The 21149-nt window shown below is 46.1% G+C and overlaps 1 protein-coding gene across 8 annotated transcripts in view; it reads left to right on the top strand.

Moving 5' to 3' along the window:
- Ten-m (teneurin transmembrane protein Ten-m) overlaps window positions 1–21149 on the top strand; it is a 398512-nt gene that overhangs the window by 364201 nt on the left and 13162 nt on the right. For 5 of the 8 annotated variants that reach the window (XR_012994026.1, XM_076326151.1, XM_076326154.1 and 2 more), the window contains 5 exons: window positions 4302–4484; window positions 11218–11302; window positions 13700–13863; window positions 15531–18101; window positions 20106–20395. Coding sequence is in view for 7 of the 8 variants with exons in the window: in XM_076326151.1 (XP_076182266.1) it covers window positions 4302–4484; window positions 11218–11302; window positions 13700–13863; window positions 15531–18101; window positions 20106–20395 (3293 nt within the window). In the remaining variant the exon portion in view is untranslated. The remainder of the gene's footprint in view (window positions 1–4301; window positions 4485–11217; window positions 11303–13699; window positions 13864–15530; window positions 18102–20105; window positions 20396–21149) is intronic. The other 3 variants (XM_076326155.1, XM_076326150.1, XM_076326153.1) reach the window with 1 other exon arrangement.

The following is a 21149-nucleotide window of genomic DNA, read 5'->3' as shown; positions in this document are numbered from 1 at the left end:
CGCAATGTTTCAGCGAGGGTTTAGAGTAAAGAGAACGAGTAAATTACTAGTGGTTTTAACGTACTTGGTATGTACACGTGTTTGTCTAAATGTTCTTACGGACGAAAGACTAACAATGGTCATCCTTACGCGCGCACACACTCGTACTTCCATACACGATACGTAGATAATATCAACAGAGATGTTACCGATCTACGATTGACGATTCTAGTTGTACTTCTTCGCACGATACGCGAGAACAGTTGCAACACCAGCTAAAGCGCAAAATACTACACTGTTCTCGGTACACAATTTTCAGTACAAAGATTAATCTCGTAACGTTTATCGATACTTAAATTCCAGCAAATCGAATCGTTCGAACGATTCGAAAATTGACCTATCCGTATACCTTGGACGTCTCCCTATCGGTCCAGAAGCTCTATTGTACTATTGTTACGTACTATCGTACGTTGTACTGTTCGCTAAACTTGTTAAAAGCTTATCAAAAGTAACCCAAGATAATTCGAGGAACTTCTTCGCTCTCATCTTCGAAAATGTACATTCCGTAGCCAGCTCGTCCTCGATGACACGAACTTTAACGTCTCGAGTGTGCTCTGGAACCATTTGCCAGTGGGCCACGTCCGAGACGAAACGATCGAACATTTCGTTCCGCGCGATACGTAAAACCCGTTCGATTCGAAGATAAAAGGAGCCTTCGCGACGAAAGAAACTCGGTCGCGGATACCGCGGAACGGAGACACCCCCTTTGAATGTTTCTCGAACCCTTTCGTTTCAACGGCATCACGGTCTCGTGGCAATTTACATGTCCGGGGCTTCGTTGGTGAACCGATGCACGCCGTTGCTAATGCCAAATGGCGCTTTTCCCCGAGGGAAAATGTCGAAACTGAGAAACTTGGGTCGTAAAAGGGTCGAGTGCTCCTGGTTGAAGCATCGCGGCAGGGGAGGGAGGTCGAGCAAACGGAGCACGAATCGAACTTCGCCACCAGAAGGAAGAGAGGGGGGGGGGGAGAAAGAGGGAGGAGAGCATGGGTTAGGCACGCGATTAGACGAAGATTGGGAAAGTCTTTGTCGTCGAAGGGAGTAAATCTTTTTTCCTCCTCTGCTACGCTGCTATTCTCCACCCTGTCCCTCGGCCTGTCCCTCGGTCCCTCCGTCTCCGCACCCGTTCTCTCAGCTTGTCTTTCCTTGCCTCGTTTCCCGGTTTCTCGACGCTCTTACTTCCTGTGTTGCGTTCCACATCGGATATCGGTAGGAGGTTCTTTATAGGCTCGAGGAAAAAAAGGATCTCGAATGGATCCAGTTCATTGGCTAATAGTCGGCAGAGAAGAAGGAGCGAGTCTCGAGTTTCACGCCGGTCACCCTATCCCGGACCTCGCTCTGTTAGGCTTTTTAGATTGCTCGATACAATGAGAGCCCGAGGTGCTCCGAATCCGAGCACCGAGCGGGCTTATAATCGACTTAAGGATGCCGCCAACTGCTCCACTTTCCGTATCGACTCTTCGTGGAAATACCGAAAACAAAGATAGAAGACGCTCCACGAACCCTCGTGAACCTGAACTCTCGTACGGAGACCATCGATCGATAACTTTGAATCTCTCGAATCTCGATGACGTTTCACGAGATCGATTCGCTCGAGACCACGTGGAAGAAATCGTTACGCGAATCGATCGACCTCGAGGAAATCTGAGAACAAAGATAAAAGACCTTCCACGAGCCTTCGCGAACCTGAACTCGTACAGGGACCATCGATCGATAACTTCGAATCTCTCGAATCTCGTGAAACTCGATGACGTTCCACGAGATCGATTCGTTCGAGACCACGTGGAAGATATCGTTACGCGAATCGATCGACCTCGAGGAAACACCAATTTTAATTCAATTATCAATCAAATCGAAAATGAAACAATGCTCAGCTATTCTCTTACGTGCGGACAACGTGCCCAAACTTGATCGTATTTCGTATATTGGTGTAATCGCTATCAAAATTAAACATCCGATAGTTTAGTTCGCATGAATTCTTTTCTATCTTCAGTGGTAACAAAGATACAGCCTCGTTCAGTTACCAGACTCAGTCCACGTATCGTTACATATTTTCATCGATAAATAACAATCTTCCGACATCGAACTTCATTCGTTGGAACAGAAACGGAGAAAATCGACTGTTTCTATATTTAGAGATCTCTTGTCTCCGCGACAATTACATCGCGTAACCGGTGGTACGTTCGATGTAAAAAAAAAGCTCCATTATGGTGCAAACAACGAACAACAACGAGCGAGGGAACACGAACTTGGGATTGCGAGCCTCCGTGTAAAACGATGGGCTGCGTTCGAGGAATTAACAAAGACTCGTCCCCGATGCACCGCACGAGGAAGCTAATGCATCAAAGGTAGCGCTTTTTTCGAAAAAAGAGAGGGAAGAATCAATGACATTGTTATACTTCAGAGGGTAACGCGACAAAGCTCGCCCGGTGCCTTCGAAAATTTTCATTTCGCATCGCCGCGCACAGAAGAACGTGTCCCGCGATTCTGGGTCACTCCCCCTCGTGGTAATTCCTATACCGGCGAAAGCCTGGCCGTGTGAAACGTGCCTAATCGCGAGATCGGCTCAACCCTTTTGCCTCGGTGAAAATCGCCTGGCCACCTGCCCAGGATTACGCGTAGGCATTGTTCGTCGTTGGATCTCGGTGAGGATCTAGTCCAGGTTAGGTAATCTGGACCGCAATGTTATTTCAACGGCGGAAGGACTCCGCTCGCCGCATTTTCTAATAATCGCGAGCCCCATAACACGGTAACAGCCTAAACTGGGTGTCAGAAGCGAAGAAAGGAAGAGATGTTTATCTTGAAACATTTTTTTTTCCTCTTTAACAACTCCAAGAGTCTTTACAATTTTTCCAGCAAGGACATTCGGTAAATTGTGATATCGAATTTGGTTAATAGAAATTATCCACGTGGATTATATCTGTTGAGACTTGATGCAATTAGAACTGATCCTTTGCACGTTTCGTACGGTTTTCTGCCAAGTCGTTGCGACAACTCTATTTTTTTTTTATAATTGTCGCAGCGACTGATAATTTCGTCAGAAATTGTTTCAATCTTGCGATCCTTTCGGATTTCGTCATTTAGAACGTACCGTGAAGCATTGGCTACTGTTCTAAGAATTATAGATCGTAACGTCTCGAGTATAGTTTAGAAAATATCACCTAACTAGGATCGTTAGCTCCGAGACAGCTTCGAGTTCGAAGAGTTGCACGGTGCAAGAGGTGCACGAAGAGTTCGAAAGGCTTTTCTGTACGTACGGATACTGGAATCTGGATACAGAGATTAGAACGAAAATAATCGATTGGAAAAAGATCCTGAATAAATCTGTACTTTAACAACTGTTGAACTATGACGACGAATCGTGGAGTTTGACGTTGGCTCGATACTATCGGTGCAGTTGTCGAGCCTCATCGTGGGTCATGATCGACAACAGTCTACGAAAGTATCTTTCGACAACTTGGGTGAAACACGAAACGCGTTAACGTATCTATAAATTGCTCCAAAAGTTAACGAGAAGACAAGTCCAAGCGTACAACGAATACGGTCCAAGTTCGTAGAGAACGATCCTAGAAACTCAAATCGACTATAATTAATTCCTAAGCAAAGTTAGGCGTCTATGAACATTTTTCCACCCGGTAACTAAACATTATTCGCAACTATGCGACTGCAGAATCTTTCGATACTGATTGTTGTTCGTTAACACACATGGAAAAACAAGTACAATCACGATGCTTCAATTTTTCAAATAACTCTGCCAATTCCTAGAACGTCCAACAACAATGATACAAAGTATTTGTTGCGTCCGAATTGTACGCAGTCTGGAAGGTGAAATGTAGACTGTGAAAAATCGAGGGACTGTTATTGACCTAACCGCGACTTCTGCGCTGCTAAAAAAGTTTATAGCCCTACCGCGAATCACCATGCGTGGTACGACCTCCGTTGAACTCGAGTGCTTCTTGGCTTCATTTGGTAAATTACAACGAAGTAAACAAGACGGTTGTCAACGATCCAAACGCGACAAGTCCTCCCCGCGAGTCGGTCCTGTGTAGCTCCCAAGACTTCCTGGCAAAAAAGAAGTGAAACAAAAACGAAACCTGGAAAATACACACTTAGCGCGCCGATCACTCTTCCATCGTTGAACGTTAGAATCGACCCAGCTCGTAGTGAAGATAGCTCGCGATCAAAGTAGGAAAAGAAAACACACGTATCCCCGTTGATCTGTCGTAGGTAAATCACACGTATCCTTTCCATGGTTGTTGCAGGGTGTTTGTTGGACAATTCGGCGCCGCGGGGCCCACCCGATGTGCCACCCCGTAACCCTACAATGAGTCGCGTCAACGGAAGATTGCCAGGAAGTCACGCAGTCAGCGATCACGAGCGTGATCCCGACCTCCAGCCGTCCTGCCTCGTACGCACCCCATCCGGTGGCTTCTACAGTATACCAAGTGAGTCTTCGAGTTCACCCGATCTGATTTACGGCTAGGAAGAGAAAACGGGGTCGCGAACACGTGGGAAAGGATTCACCCCGAGACCAACGGTTCGTTCTATTAGTCGTTGCTCGATCATCGTTCGAGCTTTCGAGATTCGAATCGCGAAAAAGTCTCTGGCTCGAGTCTAACGCGGTGCAGTTCAAACCCTTTGCGGTCGTGTGTCTGCTCTCGGCCACCATGGCAAGGAACCGTACTAATCTTACACTTTGTTCGATTATACATTAGTTTACATTTTCTCTGAACGAACCCGAATGCCCGAAGAATCTGTTCACGAATCGATACGGTGCTCCTATCCGAGATAACGAAATTTAGCAAAGAGGAAAAGCTCAACGATTTTCCTTAATGGAAAACTGTATATATCGCGGCACTGTGAAGACGTAGAAAAAGTAAAGATCGTTCTGTACGTTCGAACGGGAAGATTAAGGGCGGCGGACGCTAAACTAATTATTTTTGCGATACGCGTAGTCGAAAACCAGGACTGCACGTTGGAGACTGTTTGGAAAGATACCACACGATGGGGAATTGTAAAATATAATTTTTACGTAAAAACGTTACGTTAAAACACATTCTTGCACGAACGTGTATTTAAAGTTGGGGAAAGAATCGATGAATCTTGTTTATCCTTCGTAATCTTACAAAGTTCACGAAAGAATAGATAAATCTTGTTTATCCTTCGTGATCTTACCTGTTATCTGTCGCTGATTTTTCAATGGAAATTAATTCCGACCGATACGACACCCATTTTCGAATTTAATACGACCGGAAAGGGTTAAGGGGGTTCCCCGTGCTGGTCGAACCAAGAGATCAAACGAACGATGGATCTCTGGTCCGCGATCACGATTTCGAGCAAGATCTACTTGCACACACTCTGGATATTTGTTTCTGGATTGTCTTCGGTCGGACAGTGTCCTGAGAATTGTTTTCCTCGAAGCCACCGTTTCGAAAATCCTAGAAATATCGCTCGAAAGTCCGTGTCCGTTTATCGGTGAATCGATTAACGAACAGCTAACGGACGAGACGCGATCGTTCACGGAACGGTTGACGTTTGACGAGCGAAATTGAAAGGATAAATAGTTCTCGGAAGGAAAGTCGTTGTTGCATCGGTGGAGGTGTGTCCGGTGATAAGACACGGGCAGTGTCCCGTCGAGGACTGCAATAAGACGGCTCAACCGTGGGGAGACGACTGACGTCTCTGACGAGGGTAGTGGATAGGGCCTGTAATCAGTGGTAACCAATGGTTGGACAGGGGTGCGATAATTTTCAAAGACCGCGTCCTTCTGGCTGCTATCTTATCGGGCCACCCGGTACCCCGAAGTGGCTCTGAAAAATTCTCTACCGTTCACGAAACGTCGCTGGATCATTCGTCGAAATATCTGGTAGCAAAGCCTCTTAGTTTATCTACGAGGAACAAGTAGGTTCTGTCTGATCAAGATCGTTTCTCCGACTATCGACGGAACGCTTCAAAGAGTCTCCGAAGAGCGGACCAGAAGCAACCGACTCGTGGAACGACGGTTATTACTCAGATTTTTCTGGTTTGCTCGCTAGAAAGTAATCTACACTACCCCAAGGACTTCCACGGGAAACTGAACGCGCAGTTCGGAAACGAAGGACTCGTCCCGAGCTAGAATCTTTCGAGCTGGCTCGAGTTTACCGGTAACGATCAACCGTAAAATTCTCTTCACCGGTGGTGTAGGTACCATTGAACCGCTCTCCATGGAGGGAGCAAGCTTGGGTACAACATCTCCGAGACGCTTCGGCACCGTGGGTGTATATCGGTTGGGGCGAAAACAACGAACGAAACCCAACCTTTTCTACATTTCGAGTGTTCGCGGAGGAACCGACCGATCCATTCGCAAACACACCGAGACAGACCGTGGACAAGCTCTTCTCTTGTCCCCTTTCTCGTAACCGTGACTCGAAATTTTCCACGGTCAGGCGCCAGAAGCGACTTTTCCCCGCCATCTGTGTACTTAACATTCTTTTACGCGGTACCTCGTGCCACTTGAAAGCCCGCCATCCCTCTCGAAAGCGTGGGACGGCTTTCGAACAGTGATTTACGATCCTTCGACTTATTGACCCTTCGGTTATGACACTGTCCGACGCTCATGACCTCCCGCAGAATGCCCGGCTCCTCCTACGGTCGATCCTCACCGCGTTTCTTCTCCTCTTTTCATTCTTCTCGACGTTTGGCCATCGACGCTGCGACAATCTTCGCTCCGCTTTGTTACTCCCTGGCGTCTATCGGTGAACGTCTACATTCTCCGTATTCTTCTCCGGCATTCTTTGTCCGGTCACGGAAGTATCTGCGAAATTCCACGGTGTTTTCTACGAGTTATCTCTCCTGCCGTAGTTGGCGCGCGTTTTCGAACCGAGTGATAAACACAGCGCGTGACTTGTGCGCGTTTGCCTTCGCGTCGCACCGGTAAAGACGATCGGTGGGTAACGTTGGTTCGTAATCGTCGGAATAATACGAAAGTGAACCTAATCGCTCGAAAATATCGAGCACAACGACGAAAGGTTGATCACTTCGACGCTATCGGAAAGTTGAATCGCTCGTAATCGCAAAGATTGATTTTGTATCGATGGATACAGTTAACGCGTTCCTCGAGCGACTCGAACCACGTTACAGGTACGAAAGAAACGCGGTGCCGAGTACGCATGCGCGTAGTTGCTTTTCGAATCACCCGGCTGACAACTTCGAGCGAAAGTTTAATTCGTAGTAGTACGCTCGAGTCGAACGATTTATTAGTATAAATATTCACGATGTACAAATTGGAGGTTAGGTTCTGAAACGGTCTTTGATTCAATAGCATTTGCGTTTTTACTTCTATTTGTATGGATTTGGGGTAGTGTAAGTATGTTTGGTTCAGAAGTTTGGATAAAAAATAAGTCCACTTTTAATAATAGAAACATTACTCTTAATTGTTCCTAATATTAGAAAATGTACAACTACGTACATCAACTGTAGAAAGTTACTTCTTTCGCACACCTCCTTCTTTGATAACAAAAAATTGACTTCCGATAGTCTTCGATCAAACATTCCCAAACTGTTACCTACTCGAAGTACTTTGTCGAGACTTAAATTATTAGATTGTTCGGAAAGTCATTTCGTTTTTTTTAGTGAAAATGAAACACGATATTTTTCGAGCACATAAACATTTTATTGAATTATATATTCTCCATTTTGGAAAACGAAATCACTTTCCGAACAACCCAATAGAATGTTATATAGTAAAGATACTTTCCTCGAGACTATATTTTTCAACCTGGACGACACGAAATCTCCCGAACTACGCATCGATTTACTTCAAATTTCACAGATTCTTTTCCAATACGTTCGAAACGTTTCTAAACGTTTTTAAAGTCGTTTCACTTGGACAAAAGCGATTACTGTCCGAAGAACCCGATACGATCTAAAACAAGACTGCAGCTCGAGCGACGAGGACGGTACAGTGAACCAGATACGACCCGCGAGCCGACAGTTTCGCGGTGAGCCATATTGAAATCGAAGAATCGGTGAATCGGAAACGTACAGCTGGTCGTTCCAGCCGGAAAGGATTAAAGTCTCGGTGGTTGTATCGACGATAAATCCTGCTAAGTGGTCAGGTAGTTTCCAAGATCGTAAAAGGTTCGGTAATTAAACGCGAGCTGTTCGCTGTTGGGCTCCTCGCGTCGGGTTGCTTCTTCGAGCATGGTGAACCACGTGCGAGTAAATCATCGGTCCGAGCCGAGCCGTTAAAACCAATTCCGACACGCAATATCCCACCTTTCTTGTTCGGTTCCGCGCATTAGGCGTCGTCTCGTGCGCCCAATAACCCGACGAAGAAAGGAAGCAAAAAGAAAACCCTCGAACGGGGACCCCCGAATCACCCGTAATCACGTATATCTGCCTAAATGCCATAATCATCGGATTTCGGGCCCGAGGGAAACAGCCAACACCTGCAATTAACCACATGGGGTCTCCTTTCGAGGACCTTGGTCTTCCCACGCTCCTATTTCGTAGCCGTTCGGGTACGTGTAACCTGGAAGGGTAACGAACAACAGGATTTTCGACGCACGAAAAGACAAAGGATTGCCGGTGTATCGAACCGCGATGCCTTTTACCCGTTCCTATCGGTAAACGAACGGATAACGAGGAGACGAGGCGACACGGTGAAAGATTCTACGGTCGACTCGAAACGAACACTCTTCGATGTTCGATGATCCAGAAACGATGGAAACATTCCCTCTCGGAATGTTCAAGAAACGTTACTGAGATGGTAATGGGTTGCTCGAGAGGTTTAGTCGTTCGATGAGAAACCGAGCTGTTTTAGGGTTCTTCGTTTGATTTTGCCGAAGACGGTAGCGCGAAGTTTTTGAAGAACGTGGGTAAAGTTTCCAAAGAACGTGTGCGAAGTTTCGTTTAAACGATATTGTATTCCTATCGAAGACACTTTATAAAGATTTCGAAGAGATCTGTTGTACTTTTTGGATACAATAACTGGTTCTGGCAAGACAGGAATTCTTTAAAAAAGTTTCACGATTGTACACGATTTCGAGAGTATCGAAAATAATTAATCACAGTTATCGAGATTTCGATGCGGGTACTCGTTACGTTTGCGCTCGTAGTATTGTTCTTCTGACAATTTCGACGATATCCTCCGTCGTGAGAGATTTCCAAGCGGAACGATCCGTACGAGAGAAAATGATTAAATTTACACCGGGATATTGAACGCGGGACGATGTTTTCGATCGTTGGTCGTAAGAAACGATGGATCGATTACGAGTCGCGTTGCAAAAAGGTGCCATCGATTACGCGGTACGGAGCGTACGATCTTGCGGTGTTTCTAAGGTGTTCGGTTCTCCTTGTGCACCTTGCGGTCTGGTCGCTTGAAATTCAAACCGAAAACCACGATGAATCATGTACTTATCGATTCAACACGGGCCTCTGTTCACCGTCTCGCTTCTTCCTCTTTTTCCTCGTTCTTCGTGTATATTGGGGAATACGTTGAAAAGAAAGGGCGTCGCGTCTGGCATGGCAAAACGCGGCCCTGCGACGCTGCCCGCTCGAGGAACGAATAAAAACGGAACCGACTCCCGCTTCATTTATTTTCTCCTCGAATCCCGCCCATTGGACCATCAACGACGCCGTTTCTGTAACCCGTGTTCCGGTTACGCGTACCTTGGCAATTAGAAATCCGTGATAAATACATCCATCGAATCGGTACGGGGCTGGCCAGCAATTAAAACGTCAGAAGCGTTCGTGAACTCCTCGGAACCGAAAACGCAGAGTTATCGCCATGATTTTACGCGCGAATTAAACAACCCGACGACCGAATGATTTTCGAACGATTTATGGATAACCGTGGCACGGTGTTGCGCGGTTTAATTTATCGAGCTACCGCGGGACAACGTTGAACGTATTTTTTAAAAGATACGGCCCGTTCGGACGTTGATTAACGTTCGAAGCAACGTTGGGTGCCCACCGTAGTCCCCGGATGTACGAAAGAATTTGTTTCTGACCGAACGAAACGGAACCATTCCCACCGTTTTCGTTTATTCCAACGACCTTCCAACCCGAGAGGAACAAAACGCAAACGTGGGATCGAGTTACATACAACGGTACAAATATTTATATTCGACGTTGCAGCTTCGCGAGAACATTGACAATGAATCGGTGAAGCTCTACCGATGAAAACGAGTCCAAACACGACCAACTTCGGACTATTCTTGATTTTTCGAAATTTGAAAATTTTCAAAAGAGGTCTTGCGTGGAGAAATTTTCATATTCGCCACTGTAACTTCTCGAGAACATTGACAACGAATTGGTAAAGCTCTACCGATGAAAACAAGTCCAAACAAGACCAACTTCGGACTATTCTTGATTTCTCGAAATTTGAAAATTTTCAAAAGAGGTCATGCGTGGAGAAATTTTCATATTCGCCACTGTAACTTCGCGAGAATATTGTCAACGAATCGATAAAGCTCTACCGATGAAAACGAGTCCAAACACGACCAACTTCGGACTATTCTTGATTTCTCGAAATTTGAAAATTTTCAAAAGAGGTCTTGCGTGGAGAAATTTTCATATTCGCCACTGTAACTTCTCGAGAACATTGACAACGAATTGGTAAAGCTCTACCGATGAAAATGAGTCCAAACACGACCAACTTCGGACTACTTTTCATTTTTCGAAATTCGAAAATTTTCAAAAACGATTCCTATAAATTGAATTTGAAACTGATCCAAAAGAGGTCGTTCGTGGACTCGTTTTCATCGAGAAAACATCACCGATTCGTCGATAATTTACGAATGTCGCTTTCAATCACGGTTTCGATTTATTAAAAACAAACGAATCGAAGTCGGCCGATTTCTCAACGAAAACCAAAGTCGATCGGCCAATATTGCTTAGAACGTGTTAGAGCGGAACGCTGAACCATCGATGGCCAGGGGGGGCGCGCGCGTTACCATGATTCAAAATTAGATTGCAAACTTGTGCATTCTCGCCGCGAGTGTCAGGGCGTCTAACGTGCAGCGTCGATGAATTATTTTGCGCTACGGAAGGCGAGGGGAAACATAAAGATATTTCACGGGCAGAGTGGATAAAAGTCTCGTGGCGGGAAACTGGGGCAGCGTTTCCCACGAGAAATTTCCGTCGATCTGCAACGTAACAAATTTCCTCTATCGTTCTGTTCTCTCTTTTTCGCAGAGATACCGAAGAATGAGTACAACAACAAGAATCAGTCCACGGGGAATAGTCCAATAAAGGTCGAGCTGCAGAACAACATGGACAGGTAAGCCTATTTCGTTTCCCGGTATCGTATCGTTACGAGCGACGATTCCGTCGGTCCTCGAAACGGGCCGAACAAACGGGGGAAAAAAGGGAAAGAAAAGAAAAAAAAAAAATCGGAAAAAAGACGACGATGAAACGCGAGAGAAAGGCAACGACTCGTAGAAATTTTGGAAAACGAGCCCGGTGAATCGAAACGAACGAACCGTGTCGACGGACATTCGGCCTCTGGTCCTTCTTCTTGGACAAACGGGTCGCGCTCGACGGGTCTCGTGAATCATCTATTCAGACGAGTGTCGCACAATGAGTCAATGTTTGAAGATGAAGCGTCATCCGTCGAAAAACGGTTTTTGTCCACGTGACACCGTGCACCGTGGAAAATCGGTGTTCTTTGGGCCCGTGGAGCAGCTCCCAACAGGCCCCTCGAGTGTTGCACTCCAAGTTCGCTAAACGGTCGTAAACTTCACCACCGTGGGGGATCGCCGTCTCGAGGAGGTGATCCTCCTTTCGGTTAGCTCGACGAAACGCAAACTCGACTACGCGAACTTGCGACGTTTCGATCGTTGGCCAACGATTACGATTTCGGCTGCGATACCTGCTCCCGTAGACTCTACGAGAACCTCGCGATTGAAAATTGTTGCCAATCGTGGAGAACCAACCGAATTGTAAGAACAACGGGATTTATATAGAATGAATTCGTTCGTTGGTTCGATCGAGAGAATTGTCAATAATTGGTTCCTCGAAAGGAAGTTGAAGAAAAGTTACTTTAATAACGAACGTCTCTCCTACGGTTTGTCGATATTTCTAAATATATTTTATAAAGAAATTCAGACAGTAAAATAAAAAATTCTTTCCAACAATATTTGCTCGAAAATCTTGTTCAAATTACACGAGATTCTTTCGCGATTGATTTATTCGGATTTAACGACCGTTGAATTGTTTTTTTTTTTATTTTACATCGTACAACGGTACCAAGGATCGACGAACCGTGGATTAAAAATGGATTCGAAGCCGTGGTCCGTTGGTTCGATTTTGTCGGTTCGTTTTTAATTCTTGCGTTAAATATTTAGGCTAACCGGAGCCCCACGGGCCGGACCGATCACAGGAGAAGAATAAATTCCAGTGATTTTTCGGGGATGAGAGAGGAAGACCTCCGCGAAGACGAGGGTGGCGTCTGGGTTTCGTTTTCCATTATCGCGCGATGCAACGAAAGCAAACAAGAGCACGGCGCACTCGGGAACTCGGCCGTCCCGTTTAAATATTTTTGTTAGACATTTCTGAGTTACTTGGAAGCGCGCGATGTTCGACATAAACACACTCCGTGGCCGATGCTTTCGCGCGGATACACGGGACCGGGGGCAAATATATTTGCCGCGTATCAAACGCCATCGTGTTCCGTTCCTCTTTGAAATGAACGTTACGAGGAGCGCGGAATCGCGCCAACGCCACTTCGCTATTGCAAACCAGAACACCTAACCCCCACCCGTTTTCGATCGTTGATCCGTGGAACGGGTAACTTGTCGATCGTAAACGCCTCCGGCACGCGTACGGGTAAATAAATAACCAAGATTTAAAGGAATGCTTTACAAAGGGACACGCGACCTAATATAGGGACCTAATAGGGACACGAGAGGTAATTTTTGTACGCGAAAAATTTGGAACACTTTTATCGTCGATGATCGAGGATCGGGAACCGTGGAGATGTATTTTTCTTCGATTGTTTCGAGTGTACTTATTTAATAAGGGTCGCTACAAGATATGATCCCACTTTGAAATTTTAGTACAGGTTGTAAAGTGTGGGGAAATGTTATATAAACTTTGATCCGTAAAGTTATCGCCGTTAGTATTTTTTTAGTATCGATCGAGATTCAAAAATAGTAGAAATATATTTTTCTTCCATCGTTTCGAGTGTACTTAATTAACAAGGGTCGCTACAAGAAATGGCCCTATTTGAAAATTTCAGTACACGATGCAAAGTACATAAAATATTGTATTTTGTACCTGAATTTTGGAAGAAGATTCTCCTTAGAAATATATTTTCCTTTCATCGTTTTGAGTATACTTATCTCATTTAATAAGCATCGGTGCAAGAAATGGCCCTATTTTAAAATTTTAGTACACGATGCAAAGTACATAAAATATTGTATTTTGTACCTGAATTTTAGAAGAAGCTTCCTCTTGGAAATATATTTTCCTTTCATCGTTTTGAGTATACTTATCTCATTTAATAAGCATCGGTACAAGAAATGGCCCTATTTGAAAATTTTAGTACAGGGTACACATTAGATGCCAAAAGTGAAAAATGTAATATTATCATTTCTCCGTAAAATTTTTTATTAAATCGCAAATGGTCGATCCTCGCACCAGGAAGTTAAACGAAACGAATTTTGCTTAATTTCAGAGTACCTTTACCGTACGGGCACGCGCCCTCGATGATCCCAATGAGGAGACAAAGCATTCGGTGCCATTTCGTGAAAGGGGTCGACTGGTGCAGCTGGAAATTAATCGCGATGATATTGCTTATAGTGTCGTTGTGCATAACAGCGGCGCTAGCCTATGTCGTAGGTAAGTCGTTTTTCAATTAACATTCATCGCGGCTACGTCCACGTTAAACGAGACACAAGTGTCTGCGGTACAGTTGACAATTGCCACGGATTTAATTCAATCTGGTAAATTCGCGCGAGTCTACCGGCGTTCGTTAAAAAAAAAAACGAAACGATCGTTTACACAACGCCGCGTGGTTTAATTTACTTGGAAAATTCGCGAAATTCGAAAGTCTCGAGCACGTATACCGTATTCAAATTTATTTCGCTTCGCTTCTGAAAAATGATCGGTGATATTTTCTAAAACACTGGTCTGGCTTTCGGCCAGATTTTCTTTCGCGAGTCTCGCCAGCGATAATAAATGGTTTCTGTCGTCAAAGTATCCTTAGATTTTCTTTCGGGACGCGAAGAAGTACAATCTTTTATTTCGATGCTCGTGGAACGACATTTTCCACGGTATCGATCTCCTTTTTCGAAACGTTAAGGAAACGTTTCTCCGCTATTTTAATAAGTCGATACACTCGTCCGCGATATTTTACACGATACGAAAAAATTCGAATCGCGAAAGTACAATAGTACGGCTTCGAAGGTAATATCGATGGCAATACGTTCTTCGTCGATGGAAAGTTCAGTTTCCTACGATAGAGGACCTTCGCGAAAACGACGGTACCTAATAATCGCACCGTGTGATAAAAATTGTAAATAACAATTCTTTGAACGTCAAAAGTGAACAGTCACCGCTAAACGTCTTCGTTGCGTATACGAAAATCACGTGTAGCCCAACTTGCCAACAGATCGGTTACCTAACGATCGTTTCCTCCGCAAATATCGGTTCCCGCAAAGATCGATCAGTATCGTAGTAATCGTAGTTGTTGTAAAGTTCAGACTACAATACGTAGTTTATTACAGTATGCAGGGATTTCGCGGATCCATTGGTATAGTTTTTGTACATATGAGAATACAAAGTTCGAACGAACAAGTATACGGTTATATGGTCGGTGTCGTGTGGTCTTCGTGACTCTCGACTTGGAACTGAACAGAAAAAACCCAAAAGAAAAATAGCCAAACCGTTGATCACTTCCGCGCCAATACGGAGACAGTCCTTAAAATTGACATCGACCATTCGCTATCGACATCTGGCACTCTTAGGAACATTGTTGCATTCGTTGGAACAGTAGTAATCGAACAATTACTTAACGATTAATATCTCTGTTCGCAGTGTCCAGCATAGAGTCACTCTTAGTATAATTGTTGCATTCATTGGAACAGTGGTAATCGAACAATTACTTAACGATTAATATCTCTGTTCGCAGTGTCCAGCATAGTGTCACTCTGAGTATCATTGTTGCATTCATTGGAACAGTAGTAATCGAACAATTACTTAACGATTAATATCTCTGTTCGCAGTGTCCAGCATAGTGTCACTCTTAGTATAATTGTTGCATTCATTGGAACAGTAGTAATCGAACAATGACTTAACGATTAATATCTCTATTCGCAGTGTCCAGCATAGTGTCACTCTTAGTATCATTGTTGCATTCATTGGAACAGTGGTAATCGAATAATTACTTAACGATTAATATCTCTGTTCGCAGTGTCCAGCATAGTGTCACTCTTAGTGTCATTGTTGCATTCATTGGAACAGTGGTAATCGAACAATTACTTAACGATTAATATCTCTGTTCGCAGTGTCCAGTATAGTGAACCGGTCGTACCAGAGCGCGAAAGCGTGCACGATCGGCGAGAACGTGGAGACGAAAGCGTTGTCGGTCGACGCGAACAAGACGTCCTCGACAGCGATCGCGACGTCGTCGCAATCGAACAGCAGGACGCGTCCACAGGCGGCTCCAGGAGGTAGTATTAACCTGTCGGTTCGCATGTTAGAGCACGTGTACATCCGTAATCGTAGGGACACGTTTAACCAGCATGCGTTGCACCAAACTGTCGCATCCCCCGAGTATCGCGAAGTGCCTCCGTCGACCGTGTCAGCGCACGAGGTGGACGAGGACGAGGCCTCACGGTCCCTAACCTCGAACGGTGATCGTTTCGGTAGGGTTGTGCATGAAACGGAGCATGCGGATGATCCTCGGGCGAAAGTGAACAACACCGGCCGTACCGACGTGGTGCTCGAAGACGTACTCGAGTCGTCGGGATCGACGGCTCCCCGGGGGACGATTATGCTTGCCGTGAATGTCTCTGACTCTTCGATTACTAACTATACGCACGATCGTACCACTCGTACCACTCTCGCTGTCGACCTCGCCTCTACGTCCTCTGTCTCTCTAGTCTCTGACCCTCCTGGCGATCGTTCGCTCGCATCTTCGTTCTCCTCTTCCATTTCACTTAACGAACCGGCCAACCGACCTTCGGAGACCCCGGTGGCCGACCATGCCGCCACGAAATCGACTTGGACCGCGTTACTGGGCGACGACAACCAGAACGATACCGTTCTCGCGACCGATCGTCCAATCACCCTTGAGAATCGCGACGAAGACGTCACCGATGTCTCGTTCGAACCTAGCGTCGATACCACGGACGATGCTAACGCCGCTGAAACTTCGAACGTCTCCGGGGGCCGCGTTGACCCGCGGCGATCGTCTTCGAGCGGCCTCGAATCGAACGAGTACGGGGAAAAGATCGGTAACGGGGGCATCGTTGGCTCGATCACCGTCACCGGTTCCACCAACGATTACGGTTACGCTAGCGGTAGAAACGAGCACGTAGATAGGAACGTAGAATCGCTAGAGGACACCGAAGCAACCACGGACTCGACCGCTACGGCCTCTGGTAACGGGGATACGATCGACGATCCTCCTCCGGAACACTCGAACGTAAGTAACGACAAATGGACCGCGTACGATTTCAACGAGAACCCCGTACCGCCGCGCGCGGACGGAGATTCCGAATCGGTGTCCTCGGAATACCGGGAAGACACCGAGCGCCCAACGAACGAGAGAAACAATCGTCCAGGAACGAACGATCGGAACGATACGTTGAAGAGCGTGATCGTCGCGACGAACGAACAACCGTATCGTAAGAACAACGTGGATAATTATACGTCGGACGTCGTGAAGGAAACGAGAGAACTCTCGCGCGAGGAGGACTCCTCGTACGAATCGGATCCAACGGTCAGTCGCGCGAACAGCTCCGAGAAATCCGAGGAACTCCAACGGGACTACCCCGTACCGATTTATAATTACGGCCAGGAGGAGGTGGAGATCGTGAAACTTGGCCAGAAGAGCGAATCCGGTACCACGAGCGATAGCAGCCAACGCGGTTACGAGTCGTTGAACGACGTACCGCGTCTGGTACATCAGAACAGCGATCTGAAGGTGATCACCAGAGAAGAGAACGACGAGGAGTTCCTGCGCGAGTTCGAGAAGAAGTTTCGCGAGGAATCGGTCGAGTCGGAGCCACGTTTCGAGGAACCTGGATCGAGGAAGAACCAAGCGAGAACGAACACGGAGAACGATTCGGTGTCACCGTTGATTCAACAGGTGAAAATCGTCGAGGTACCGGTTCACCGGGCCGAGTACTCCTCAGCGTCTTCGTCGGCGTCCTCGTCTCATCGCGTTCTCGTGAACATAACGATAGCTTCCGGGGACTCGGCCTCCTCGGCCTCGAAACCCCTTTACGTTCTATCTGTCTCCGTACCCACGAACGGTGACGCTGAAACCCACTCGTCCGGGACGAACGTGGACCAAGCTCAGCTGCACGAGCCCGAGGCGCGAAAATCGTCCACCCACGACACCTCGAACATCGCCAATCCCATCGAGAGCAACGACAACAACCGACTACCACCGCCACCTCAACCACCGTCCTCGCCACCGCCGTCTATCTGGGCCGGGGGCGAATGCGAGTGCTCCTGTCCGTGCATGGGCTCCTCCTCGGACGAATGGGACAACTTTTCAGCCAACGACGAAAATCTCAACTTCTATCTCGAGCCGGACAACTCGAGTCTCACGGTAGAGGAATCCTCCGAGCGTCGCGCGACGGACGATCGCTACGGGACGAAACGCAACGAATCCGACCTACCATCGTCCACGTCGTTCGTCACGGTGGACTCGGAAGATTCGACGAAAACGATCGACACCACCACCTCCTCGAGCACCGTGCACGATCCTACCTCGAGCGACGAGGAGAACACCGGATCCACGGAACGGACCTCGAATTACGAGACAGAGTCGAGCACCGTAGACATGTCGTGGTGTTCTGGGACAACATCGTTACCCCCAGAACCCACTATACTGATCCTGGAAGGTGAGGCGCCGTTTTTACGATTCTTTTCAACGCACCTCTCTTTCTCTCTCTCTCTCTCTCTCTCTTTCTCTCGCTACGTTACTTCTTCTTTATTCTTCTTTTTTTTCTTCTTCACAGTTTTCTCACTGTCCGCAACACTGTTCGCCGCTGCGGCCTTTTCTACGCTACGTCTGTCGCTTACCGCTCTTTCTTTGCTCGAATCGACACGTAGTTGCCAATCGGCGTATACTTATCGCGCTCGAACTTGCTTGCCTGCGAACGTTAATTGTGGCGTGATTTTAACGTGGTAGTGGTTGTTAGACGTAACAAAATGGGTGGTGGTAGACCGTGGTGCTGGCCGCGGATCGTAGCAACGCGAACGCAACACCGAGGCTAGTCTCGAATCGCACGTGGAACGTTACGGGAAATCTAGCGACGGTGTGGCGGTAGCGTAACGAGAATACTGCAAAGTATTCTCTGCTGTGTGTAATATGGTTTTTATGGTTTCTTTCATTTTTTTTTTCTTTTTTTTTCTTTCTTGCGGCTAACCGGCGAAGAGACGAGCGCGCAAAAAAGACGCGGGAACACGGGGATTAGAGTTGCCTGTGGTTCTTGCGAAGACTTTCGTAGATAATACGATGAAAATGAAATTTTGTAATTAACACGAGAACCGGACACGAGTCTAAACTTTGCCGCAAACGAACGTACGCTCGCGAGCAATGACCAGCTGAATATAAAGCTACGCAATTTTTTAAATAACTGTTCGCTTTGTATCTTAAACAAACGTACATACCAGTCAGTTTTCTCGCGGGAGTTCCGCCTCGTCCCGAAACGCGATTACGATTTTTACGAAGAAACGAGTGGAAAATTTGGAATTTCAGTTTTTTCGCCGGAGTTTTATTATCCTTACGGACCTCTTGTTTTTTTTCGACGTTCAGGAGACTTGTAACTTATCGTTTTGTTATACGTACGAATCATCGACGAATCGAAGCGTGTGTATTCATTTTTCCTACATTTTCTCGCGAACGTATCGCCGTGTGAAAAAATATCGTTCCATTTTCGACTTTTTCTTCCGGAAAGAATCGTCTTCCTTTCCGTGCCGCGTGTTGCGGCTCGCTTCGAATCATTCGAGCAATCCGTTTTTCGCTATAATCCGTTCAACTTGAAGACAAAGCGATTGTAAACAATAGGACAGCACCAATCATAGGATAATACTAATAATAGGACAATGGATAGGATTTCGATTGGCCCATCGTTCGAACCAAAGCCGTGTAGTAATTAGTCTCGCGATGAACGAAAATGGAAAAAGACTCTGGAAACGATTCAAAGACGAAACTTCCCTTAAAAGATCCTCGCAAAAGACGAAATTTTGAAAGAGACTAACGATACGAACTTTTCATACGCGTAAACACATTACAATTCTACGATTCAATGATAGCAAGAAAATGTTCGTTTAAAGTCCCAACGATAGAGATCAAATTAAACGAACACGAGCTACGCGTTTAAATCGTGCATTCGAATCTTTCGAATTGAAAATTTCGGTTCCTCTTCGAGACGAATGTATCTATCGCAGAGTTAAAGTAAAGATTCACGAACAAATTAATATTCGAAAAGAAAGTAAAACGGAAAAAGAAAACCTCTATGTACGAAAGAGATGGTAGATTCTATCGTACAGGAGTCACTGTTGCATCTATCCTGAGCAGAGTAACGATTCGCGAACGGATGAATATTCGAAGAGAAAGTAAAACGAAAAAGGAAAACCTCTATATACTAAAGAGACGGTAGATTCTATCGTACAGTTGTCACTGTTCCGTGAATAGTCCCTACCGACGCTACTACACGCCCCTAATTTTCTTTACACGCGCTTCGTCCGCAAGTTGCACGGCCAACGATTCCGAATGCTCGCGGAATCGCGTAACCGAGACGCAAGGAAGATAAAATCCCGTAACGCTGCCCGATAGAAAACTGATTTCTGTCACGGTCGTGGAAAATCACGGCTAACTCCGATTATTCTCAATTATCCAGGTGCGAGAACATTTCCAGCCAGGTCTTTCCCACCTGACGGGACGACGTTCGCCCAGGTCGGTTTGGGACAGAAACTCAACAAGGAGATACCACCGTACAGCTACTGGAACATGCAATTCTACCAATCGGAGGCCGCGTACGTCCGATTCGACTACAATATACCACGCGGTGCGAGTATCGGGGTCTACGCCAGAAGAAACGCTCTACCCACGCACACGCAGTACGATCTCCTGGAGGTGTTGAGCGGTTTCAAAGCCAGGACCACTCGGGCGTCTCAAGTTAGTGTCATTGTATGTGCCAGTCACCGATTTTATTTTTCTTCCCTCGAAACGAGTACACGATACACTTGTAAATAGATACGCGAAACAAGTCCGATTCTTTCCCCGAACCAATCGGGTCTATTGGATCGCGTTTCGACATTTCGGTTCATTTTTACCTACGATTGCACTTTTTCGAACAAGTGCTTCCTTTATCACGATTTACTCCGAACCAACATTCGTGTGCTTATTTTTAGACTTTTGATTACACCGCTAGATGATGCCGTTGCTCCTCTACGAATACTCGCTGAGATTCATTTTCCATGCTGCTTTTGACACGCTCGGTGTACTTCGAAGTCTCTCTTTTCTTTCAGTTTTTCTCTCAGTGGTGAATCTCTAGCGAAAACACAACCTGGACGAACCATTTTCTAAAGAAACTTCTCCTTGCAGCCTTCGATCGAGACACTGTACAACTAACACTTACTTTCGATATACTCGATGCTCTAGAAGTTTCTCTTTTCTTTCATCTTTTCTCTCAGTGGTGAATCTCTAGCGAAAACACAACCTGGACGAGCCATTTTCGAAAGAAACTTCTCCTTGCAGTCTTCGATCGAGACACTGTACAACAAACACCTACTTTCGACATACTCGATGCTTTAGAAGTTTCTCTTTTCTTTCATCTTTTCTCTCAGTGGTGAATCTCTAGCGAACACGTAACCTGGACGAGCCATTTTCGAAAGAAACTTCTCCTTGTAGCCTTCGATCGAGACACTGTACAACAAACACC

Source organism: Ptiloglossa arizonensis, chromosome 14, assembly GCF_051014685.1.
Source record: "Ptiloglossa arizonensis isolate GNS036 chromosome 14, iyPtiAriz1_principal, whole genome shotgun sequence".
Classification (NCBI taxonomy): domain Eukaryota; kingdom Metazoa; phylum Arthropoda; class Insecta; order Hymenoptera; family Colletidae; genus Ptiloglossa; species Ptiloglossa arizonensis.
Note: the sequence above shows the minus strand (reverse complement) of the source record. Positions and strands in the feature narration are given on the sequence as shown.